At 39.0% G+C, this 11,500-nt stretch overlaps 1 protein-coding gene across 2 annotated transcripts; it reads left to right on the plus strand.

Annotated features, from left to right (window-relative positions):
• Positions 1–212: 212 nt before the first annotated feature.
• On the plus strand, positions 213–9,523 carry LOC132473716 (cytochrome P450 3A27-like). Of its 2 annotated transcripts, XM_060073948.1 has the most exons (13): positions 213–378; positions 571–661; positions 814–866; positions 2,473–2,572; positions 2,754–2,873; positions 3,006–3,091; positions 3,556–3,698; positions 3,825–3,949; positions 4,115–4,196; positions 5,877–6,037; positions 8,334–8,560; positions 8,980–9,142; positions 9,304–9,523. In XM_060073948.1, exons 1-13 carry the CDS (start codon positions 308–310, stop codon positions 9,376–9,378), a joined length of 1,497 nt encoding a protein of 498 aa, XP_059929931.1. In that variant the 5' UTR covers positions 213–307; the 3' UTR covers positions 9,379–9,523. The 2 variants fall into 2 exon arrangements, with proteins under 2 accessions (XP_059929931.1, XP_059929932.1); XM_060073949.1 differs by lacking the exons at positions 814–866; positions 2,473–2,572.
• Positions 9,524–11,500: the final 1,977 nt, after the last annotated feature.

Genomic DNA, 11,500 nt, shown 5'->3' on the forward strand with positions numbered 1-11,500 from the left:
ATATATATAGCATTAGGGGTTATGGTTAGGGTTGGTGGGTTAGGGTTGAACCTTACCATAAAGCAATTAAATAATACCTTGAAAATGAACACCAAATGATTACTAGAACAATTAACTAATTGTCATTAAACAGTTGTCATCAGTTGCATAACAGTTTTTCAACTGTTATCAATCCCCCTTACTGAAGTTGTAGCTCCTCCCACATGTTCTCCAAACCAAGATCCGCACTTTGAACCATCTCCGGTGCGCACATGATTATACTTCCTCGATTAAAACGCAGCAGAATCGGTGTTTTAACTCCGAAAACATGTTTTTCTTACCGTTTTTCTCGGCAACGACATGGACTCTTATTGTTCTCGCCTTAACCCTATTGCTGTTGTAAGTAAAATAGCCTAATGTAGGCTACTAGTTTTCTGTGTAATTTCTTCTGTTTGTGTATTGCATTTAATACGATAGCATAAGGGCATAAGACGCTGTGATTGACAGCGTCTCCATTGGATGCTTGTGGGGGCATAAAGAGCTAATGCTTATATTACTCAACCTATTGTTTTATGTCTTTCTACTTTGCAGGTATGGCATTTGGCCGTTTACATTTTTTACAAAGATGGGTGTTGATGGGCCGAGACCTTTGCCTTTTTTGGGAACAATGCCTTACTATATAGTGAGTAGAACCAAATCACTGTTACTAACAAATAACCAATAAAAATAAGCCTATCCAGCCTTAATGAACAGGTTAAACAAATATTGTATTTAACAGGTGCACACGCACAAGCACGCCCCCGAAAGTAATATATATGTTAATCATTATTGCAGAGAAGTCCGAATTTTTCCTTTGAATGCAGTAAGAAGTATGGAGATGTCTGGGGGTACGTTGTTCTAACATCATTTGCCATTCAAAGTTGTATCAAGTTTATTTTAAAGGTGACATATTATGATGTTCTTCAAACAAGTAAATATATGATGATATTAGTTCCAGAAAACATGCCAAATAACATTAGATGCTAGCTTTTATGAAATAAATTCTCACCTACTGCTATTCTTCTCTGTTTAAGTCCCTTCAGAATGTGCTGTTTCTGGTGTCTGTAGCTTTAATGCAAATGAGCTGCTTCCCTTTGCATACAAATGAGCTGTCAGAGTGAACCGCTGCATTGAGGAGAAGTGATTGTTGCCGTTTGCGGATCCCTGGAGATCTATATCAATTAGGGGTGTAACGGTACACAAAAGTCACGGTTCGGTACGTACCTCGGTTTTGAAGTCACGGTCCGGTACAGGACGGTACGGTTCATAGTTAAGGGGAAAATTTAACGGAGAATGGCCGTAGATCAGCAGCAATGAAAACACCAATAAACTTGGTTATGGCATTTGCATTTCTGAATTCCCAGACAGGGGTTGTTGAAATAGTGTCGTGAGCTGGGTTTGCACAGCTTGTTTTTTTTTCACAGCAACGGTGATAGTAACACCTGGATGGTGCCTTTTCAAATGCTTGTGAATGTTAAAGTGCTGTACGTAGACACGGAGAGCCCCCTCCATAGCCGGAGAGCTTGACGGAGACCCTCTCCGTAGCTTACGTGTGAATCCAATATTTTTTAACTATCCGTTGACGCTATGGATCGATTGGTCGACGCAACGGAGACGGCAAGGGCTGTGATTGGTCCTCTAACAAAATCATTTCTGGAATCACTTCTCCGGTTTGACTTTGCACCTTAATTACTTTGTACATTGTTTACTTTGCACCTTAAGGACCAATAAAACACCAAATAAGATTTGAATAACTTTGGAAGTTTATTTACAACACTGCTTACATGGTTTATAGTCAACATATAAGATCGATTGGGCGGCGAATTGCATTGCGTATCCGACATCCTGACGGAGAGCTGCTGAGGGGTCTCCTTAGTTACGGAGTTGGATTACAGAGTCGGAGTAGTATACTTTGGCCAAACGGTCCGGGGGGGAACTCCGACTTCAAGTTTTAAATTCTGCATCGCAAAACTAGCCTTTACATTCGCCATATTAACGCTATGTACGCAGCGCGGTTCACCACGGTAACCACCCCGAAGTGCCTGTACCGCAACGATTCGATACAAATGCATGTATCGCACCCCTAATATCAATATTATATTATATTAAATAATATTGATTATTATCAATATTATATAATACATAAGAATCAGCTATTTAAATTTCCAGTAAAATTGTTCATTTTATAGTTACTATGCTGAAAAATAGCATAGCATAATTTGTATATAAATATTTTTTATTTTTTTATTTTAATGCTTTATAATAGAGTGGAAGGTATGGGAGATAGTGGGGAGGACATGCAGCAAATGACCACAGGCAGGACTCGAACCCAGGTCACTACGTTTTAGGACTGAGCCTATATGGTACGCGCTCTACCCGGTGAGCCACCGGGGAGCCCCGAGGAAATTTTGTAACATTATGTGGTAAGCAGAGTTTTATCTTGTTTATGGACAGGCAGTTTGAAGGACGTTCCCCCTTATTAATGGTAACAGATCCTGACATGCTAAAGGTTATTTTAGTGAAGGAGTGTTATTCAACCTTTACCAACCGATCGGTAAGAGAGCCTTTCTTATTTCAGAATGTGTTGTTTATGATCAAATGATTCCCTTTCAAACTTATTTCTCAATGAAATATCCAAATAAAAAGCATTTACCTAATTAATGTACCTTGTCCAGATGTCAGATGATATAAGGCTGTGTTTAGGATATTAACAACAAATCAACCCATGTTCACAGACCTTTGCTAAAGAACTTTTCGGACCATTGAAAGATGGACTTACCGTGGTTGAAGATGACAGGTGGAAAAGAATCCGGAGTACCATATCGCCATCGTTTACTAGTGGAAGGCTGAGACAGGTAGTGCATCTTACATGTTTCAGTAAAGAACAAGCAATGTTTATTTTCCAGTAAATGTGAAGCCTGATTTACAAAATGGTGGGTCAATATTGTACAATCCCTAATTTACTTTCTGCTCTCTTCTTCATTAAGGTCTTTCCCATTGTTGAACGCTATGCTGACCGACTTGTTAAAACCCTAGACACTGAAAAGCCGGACCAATCTGTGGATGTAAAAAAGTAAAAAAAGAAACTTGTTTTTGTAGTTATTTGTTATTTAACTTATACACAAGTTCAACAACAAACATACACAGGTTTTATTTAACACTTTTGCCTTTACATGAATCCATGTACTATACCCATTTAAAATATGAGTTTGGTGTTTGACAGTGTTGGAATATATCTATAGTTTAGGGATATAACACACTGACACACACTACTACACACATCACTACTTTACAGTAGTGTAATGGTGTTACCTTCTAGTGAGTACAGTTCTCCCTGTACAGTGTTTGTAGTCAATTCATTCAAAATTAATTGCAAAATGATTGAAAAAGAAATGTGGGTAATTGTGGGTAGTCGGTAGGAAGGGAAATGAGAATAAGACGATCATAGAAGTGTGTTATTTTGGTGAAGCCTTTTGATACGTATTGAACAGAAGGTGGATTTACAGGAAAGTCACATTTCAAACTATTTCCCTTTAGGTTTGTCAGCCCTTACTGCTTGGATGTAATAACCAGCGCTTCCTTCAGCATTGACAGCGACACCACAGTCAATCCAGATGCTCCTCTCAGCGTTCAACTCAGAAATCTCCTGAAGATGAAAATCTGGCCTTTTTTTGTAATCAGTATGTTTTCTCTATCAAACTATTCCTAATATTGGTGATGGTAATACGACGAGCAAGCAAATGCTGTCATATTATCTGCAAAACACTTGGTTTGTTACATTCCTATTATGTATTTTTCTCTTTCAGTTGCCTTGCCGATTACTCAATACTTTTTTAGGTTGATTGGCTTTTCAATAGTCAACAAAGCAAGTGTGGATTACTTTCAGAACCTACTTAAAAGCTTCAAACATGACCACAAGGAAGATAAATCTGTAAGCCCTTGTTTTTTTCCACATTTCTTGTGCAGACATTACAATTGTAGGCAGAGTGGGAGCTCGTAGGGGCAGTACTGAGACAGGACTTAAATGCTCTCCATAGAATGAAGCATCTTCTGTGTTAACCTTTCCCGTTTTGAGTTTGTGTTCTGTTCTGTTTAGAGACACAGTGATTTCCTTCAGCTGATGATTGATAGTGAGATCAAAGAGTCTGACATTAAGGACGGAGTGGAGCCAAGTAAAGGTACGATGATGACGTGAAACTACTAGACTACTTAATTAAATACTAAAAGTACATTTAAAAAATGAATGCAGGTACCTGTCTCTGCCCTGTCCACATATCAGCAGTTCAGCCAGAAAAGTAGATCTTGAACTGAGGGGAAAATGTGGGGAGGACTACCAAAATACATTTTCTGTTCTCTTGGAGAAGGAGAACATTTAGGGCATTTAGTAGACGCTTTTATCCAAAGCGACTTACAATAAGTACATTTGTCAGAAGAAAGAGAAACAATACATCGCTGCCGGTACAGTAAGGATAGTCATAGAACCAAGTGCCAATCACTAACAATTATTAGGTTAACCCCTTCCCTGTTTAAGACAAAGATAGCTAGGATAAGATGCTACACAATGCTAAGTACTATTAATTGCAAGGACGTACAACATACAATAAGTGCACACATTAAGTGAGAGGGCCAGTAAGTCCATGTGGGGGCAATCTTTCCCTGGCGTAAGGGGAAGGTCAGTCTTGTTAAAGTTAAGCTTCAGGTGATGGGCAGTCGTCCAAGTGCTGATGTCTGACAGACATTCTGAGAAGCGTGTTGCAAACAGGGTGATGTCAGAGGAGGGAAAGAGAGGAAAAGCTGAGTGTCATCAGCGTAGCAGCGATAGGATAAACCATGTGATGTGATAACAGAGCCTAATGATCTAGTTACAGTACATAGGGAGAAAATAAGGGGCCCTAGTACAGAGCCTTGAGGGACACCAGTGTCGAGAGTGCATGATTTGCACAAGGAGCTATTCCATGTGACCTGATTGGTGCGATTTGTCAGGTAGGATGTAAACCGGGAGATGGGGTCCGGGTCAAGGGGGCAGGTGCTGGCATGGTTAGACGTAACAATTTTTTTGAATATTGTAAACAATTATTCAAGACAAACAGAACAAAAACAAAGACCTTGACCTCCTTCTCTCTCGCCATGTAACTGTTGATACCAGTACTTCTGAAGCATGCTCCCGCCTTCTCTCGTCGTTATAGGAACATTGAACACCCAATTCCAGACGTTTCGTCTTTAGGTTAGTAGGCCTAGGACAAGGTTACCTGACGTTCAGTGTGCTAGCTGTGGAGTGTCTGAATCCGCTGAGCCAATAAGTTTGTTGGCTCATTGGTTATATGGAGCTGTACGTTGCCGACCGCAGGTTTTCCGCAAAAAGTGAATGAATATATGCTTGCTGAAGTCTGATCAGCGATTGTTATTTTGGTTGATTTTATGGCATGGTCCCATATGAATAGTGAATCCCAACGTCATTAATGGCCTAGCCATCCGTCAGTTTCGGTTGAGTATGCGTTTTAATTCTATCTTAAACTGATACTTCATCTCATTATGTAGCTGAGCAAAGGTTGGATTTGGGTTGAGGGTGCATCTTAGTTCATGTGGCAGAATAACACATAGGTGGCGCTATAACAAGGCCTGGAAGTTCAGCATTTCAACAGACAATATGCATGAAACTTGTTATACTTTCAGCACTATTCGTCATAGGCTTAGGGTCATACGGTCATACTGTCGGTCATACTGTCGGTCATACAGTCATACTGTCGGTCATACAGTCATGCAGTCATACTGTCGGTCTTACAGTCATACGGTCATACAGTTGGACCCCGTCATGGTTGCTTGCTTACTATATTTTGTCTGTTTTCGTCTCTGTCCAGGTTTGACTGAACCTGAAATACTCTCCCAGGCATTAATGTTCATATTTGGTGGCTATGACATTACCAGTGCCACGCTGTCTTACATCCTGTACAACCTGGCCTTGAACCCTGATGCTCAGCAAACCCTGCAGCAAAAGATCGACGTGCACTTTCCAAAACATGTAATATGCTCCAATATTTCTCAGGTTTGGTGCACAAGTGTACAGTTTACAGCCAGTTTCATCATTGTGAGGATATTAAATGCAATATGTTCAACATGAAGAGTTTAAATGCCAAAACACTGTGATGCACAATTCTGCAGATAAAAGTTTCAAATGGAGTATGAACTTCGCTTCAGTCTTTATAAGACTTGGGGAAGTTACAAATATGAATTTAACCGCAAGTGGTGATTAACGGGGTCCGAGCAAAATTAAAAGTCAAGAACACACTAATGGAAGATATACAAATATGACATATAATCATAAAGGAAAGATGCTGATGAAGATGTTTCACTTGATGCAATACTATGCCTCGGCTTTTAGGTGAAACCCTAAAAGCCTAACCTCTCAACCTAAGGATCACCTGTACATGGCATTATCCCATTGAGCCACTTATAAACCTGAACTTCAGCCTCATTCACATTGCCAAAATGTCTATTGATAAGCACACAACATCCAGAAAACTCCAAGCACACATTTCTCAAGTTAATTAAGGACTTTCTTAAAAGTGTACAGATCTGAAAATGTGCACTGTTAATGGTATCCACCTAATGATAGCCATATGGTAGTTGCACAATATCAAAATGGTCATATTGGCAATATGGGTTGAGACTGTGGACGTTTGGCTTTTCTATGAAATTGTGGGAAAAGATAAAAATTTTAAGAGCAGAAGTACAGGGTGAAAAAGATGCATCAGATTTTAGTGATTAATATGATGAAAGAATTTTGAGTCCAGGTCAATCTGGTAAGGAGAAATAAGGCTAGTTCATAAAAAAAATGCATAGTGCCACCTTTGGGTGCAGTATCACAATTTGGGTTTATGGGTAGTGGGGGGTATTGGTATCCACTAGGGATGGGCAAAACGATTATTTTCATGGAATCGGTTCTTTCAGTTCCATTCACTATCACGATTCGTTCCTTAGGTCAGATGGTCTGTTACGTCATTTGCTAGGGAATCGGAAATTTTGGAATAAATGTTAATCAACATGCATGTAGCCTACTAGTATCTAATGTTCTGCCGAAATTACCCAGGTTAAGTGTAAATATTAAGCATATCTATAAAGCACATACGTGCCTTTTTTTAATAAATATCCGTAATAAATAATGGGGTGCAGTAAGAATTAAATGGCGTCTTCCAAGTAGTGCTAATAAGCAGTGAAGCACGTTAGCAACTAGACCAAAAGAGACTCGTAATGGTAGGTAAAAACAATACTTTATTAAATCAGCAATTGTGATGTAGAACAAAATAAAAATAAAACATAAAGTGCTTGCATGATATTGAAGCCTACAGCGATCGTTAGTGAACTTGTGTGGTGGTGCCTTATCATTTGTTTACCCATGGGCCATGGCAATTCGATTGCTACCTGCTCTCATTGGCTGATTCGATGAGAATGTTTTAGACTCAATCAATATAAGGTCGCGGGGAGACGAAGCTCTGTTCGTTTGTATATTTTATTTATGTGACCATATATTTGTTATATATATATATGTTTAAAAAAAAAAATGGAATCAGTTCCCTTGTTTTGGGAATCAGTTGTTGTCGTTCACCTTCGGGATTCATTGGTTCTGACCGAATCGTTCACGACCCATCACTAGTATCCACCTAATAATACCGGTAGTCGTATGTTTTATTATATGTTTTTATAACAAAATGGTCATATAAGAAAAATTGGCTAACTGCTCCAAATTGATTAGCCAATATTTCTCAAATGGAACATAAAACCCAGGGTTTTATAGATGAATCTGATTCTAGAGAATTTTGATTGAGAAATAAGCCTAATTCAAGTTTTTTTTTCAATAGCGCCACCTTTGGGTGCAGTACCAAATTTGGGTTTATGGGTAGTGGGGGTTACTGGTAACCATACCTGAAAATGTCAAGAGCTTTCGACTTACGGTATAGGAGGCAGTATGACAGAATTTGAGAAAAAAAAAAAACGTTACAGAAACAATAGGGGACCAAGCAGCTTCGCCGCTCGGACCCCCAAATATACTAATTTCAATTCCCTAATGAAAAACGTATTTTAGTTAAATTTCTATTCGTTTTGAGACTGATCGTACACACTGAATCAAAATTGAGCAATGCCTTTCACCCTAGTTTATAGGTCTTCTGTTTCACTTCTTTGAAAACCATTTTCTTTATGAACTTGGTATAAAGTGACTCTAAGGATGGTCTGCCCCTCAAGGTTGGTGGACTAGAACCCTGTGGAACTGTCAGTTACAGTTAGTAAGGATGTGATGATATCATTCTGTTTGGCCCTAGAGTCCTGTTTCCTATGAGGACCTGGTGAATCTGGAGTACCTGGACAATGTGATTTCTGAGTCTATGCGGTTGCTGCCAACCGCCCCTCGAATTGACAGAATGTGCAAAAAAACCATCCAAATCAATGGACTCACCATCCCTGAAGGGACAGCGGTGGGGGTCCCTTTGACAAACCTCCACCGAGACCCCCGCTTCTGGACTTCCCCTGAGCTCTTCAAACCAGAACGGTATTTAGAAAATAACCACCTTTAGGATTTTCTATTTTCTATGCAATAGTTTACATTGATGTATCTGTATCAATTAATTTGCCCTGGTTTGGGTGGTAGTTAACAATTTCATCTTTACTGATAACTAACATTAGTTGACATGTTAAAGTGTGTGTATATTGTGTAATATATTGTCATAGGATCATACTATATGCAAACCAAAAAATTACTACAAACCGGGTTCACATTCTTAAGGTTTTGAAATGTAGTTCTGCTCAAATATACCATGCAATTCATTCATCCGCCGACAAGCGGTCTGACGGCTATTTGACAACACGATGTTCCAGCTTAAGTTTGCTATAGGCCTACCTTCCTTCCATTATTTAACAAACACAAAAGCAAACCTGTCAGTAAGTGCTCCTGTGTTTTGTGTTTCTTAGATTCAGTAAAGACCACCGGGAGGACATCCACCCCTATGCCTACATGCCCTTTGGCCTGGGTCCACGGAACTGTGTGGGGATGCGCTTCGCTGTGATGGTCATGAAGATGGTTCTGGTGCGCCTTCTGCAGGATCACTACGTGGAGACCTGCAAGGACACCGTTGTAAGACACACTTCTTTCCTGACTGATGCTGATATCTGGTTGATAGGGGAACTGGGTCACACTAAGTGTTTCTAATTTCAACAATCAACTTGTTGTTGATTTGGATAAAGTGTCTGCCATATTTAGAAACGTTACATTTCTTTCATTCTTTCTTTCTGCAGGTTCCTCTGGAATTTAATATGTTGTTTCAGCCCAAGGAGCCGATCAAGCTTATGCTTAGTCGAAGGGAACTCTAATCCTCGATCAATGAAAAAATCGCCCAACAATCCTATCTCTTATCTTAATTATAGTAAGTAAGTAAGTAAAATGTATTTATAAGGCACATTTAAAAACAGTTTTCACTGGTCAAAGTGCTGTACATGGTGAAAATATAGGCATATACTGTAAAAGAACACGATTAATTATATCTCAGAAATTCTATTCTGTTCGACTTTTGATTCACTTACAACACTTCACTTATTTTATCTTATCAAAGTAAATGGGAGTCTGTTGAGTTCCTATATAAATATAGGCTTTTGGTATTTCATCTGATGCAATAAATACTGAGTTAAGATAAGTAAAACCGTACCAACGGATTTTGGAGAGAGACACAATTGAAGAGAGACATAATTTAATTTGTTGTGCTGTAGAACATTGGCTTTAATTTTGATCATGTTGCATAGCTTTAACGCCTTTCTATAGTGGAATAGTTTGCATGCTATCCACTGTTGATTCAAGACAGTTAGAAAGATATGTTTATTTTACAATCCCATTTATTTTTGGTGATTCTAAAACATGTTGTAATAATAATACATTTGATCTTAGATTGTTTAAACCATGTGTATGTATATTGTATTTTGATTTGGGTATGTTGTAAATTATTAGTGACCGATAATACACGCAGAATAAAAACATGTTTCCCTTGCTCTTGAGTTGTGTCAGAGCCTGAATGACTCGGCAGTAAGGATTGTAATCTTAACTGCAGATAATGACCACAGTAAATGACCACACACGCGATGCAAAGTGTTTTGACCCTACAGATCTGAACTGAGCTGTTAAGAAATCAACATTATCTTCTATAGTTTGACAAGATACACATCTGCTCCTTATGACCTGAACTGAGCTGTTAAACTATTCATCACGAACTTGTGCAAGCCTGTAAGGGTCAGTGATGACTAGCACTCTCTGGCTTGCTGACTGGCGTAATCTCATTGAGTAAGTTGATTGCCTATTTCTCCTTGAACTCGATATTTTCCTCTCCATATTGGCTGATACCTATTTATAACAGCTGATTTTATGGAGTTTGTGATCTCAGCTGCTTTGATCAGAGAAAAAAACCTCATTGTTAATCAATTTCTTCGCAATTAAGGAGAAATAGGGAGAGAGAAACTGCTTTATGAATGGTAAGGGCAGTGTCCCCGTTTTAGTTTTTCAAAGACAAAAACACTACTTCTTTTGGAGGTTTTTCGATTCTGAACCGAAAATGTCCCCGCATTTTGCCTCAGAAATCTGATCACTAGGGTTAAACCTTATACCTAACACAATAAAATAATGGATCACTTAATACCTTAGTTAACATGCACACCATTAGCAAATGATTAGGCCTACTATAATCAATAATTAAGATTAGTTAGTTCATGATTACTGCATTGGCTTACGTTTATGAATGGTTAAATTAATGTACCTGTTTTGTAAGCTACATAAATTTCCATGCACAAAATCCAATGGGTTTTATATTTGAAACCTCTAAAAACATCCACAATTTATTTTTTGACCGTTTTTCAACCGTTACCAACCCCCATCACTAAACATGTAGCTCCTCCCACATGTTTTTATATCTCCAAACCAAGACGTCTTCCGCACCGGGGACTCTCTAAATCGACGCCACTTCGCCCGGGGCGGGACTTTACGTCCTACGTCACTCGCTATGGGTTTGCATGTGTGCGCGTAGCCGTCACTCGCGATCGGTGTGCATGTGAGAAAGGTTTTGGCTTTTAGTGTCTATGGGTTGGTAATAACGGTTCTGATGATTTTTCTGATGGAAAAGTGGTCTTTTATTTCCATAATCTTTGTTCAGTGAACGCATAAACCCGTTTGTTAGTTAGCAGTTAAACAAAATGCGATCTCATTGTTTACAGTTACCAACGACCAACGTTTAAAGACTGATAATTGGGGGTTCGATTCCCTAGTGATGCAAGGTTTTTTCTTTCATTTTGGACTGCACACACATCGCGAGTGACGGATACGTGCACAGTACACACATCACTGTCTTTACAATTTCTAGGCAACCGAAGTTTAAAGATTGTCAAGTGGTTAACTCTTGAATCACATGTACTAAGTAAGCCCTGTTAGTGGTCAGAGAACAACTCATTAACGCGG

The sequence above is a fragment of the Gadus macrocephalus genome, chromosome 15, assembly GCF_031168955.1.
Source record: "Gadus macrocephalus chromosome 15, ASM3116895v1".
NCBI classification, from domain to species: domain Eukaryota; kingdom Metazoa; phylum Chordata; class Actinopteri; order Gadiformes; family Gadidae; genus Gadus; species Gadus macrocephalus.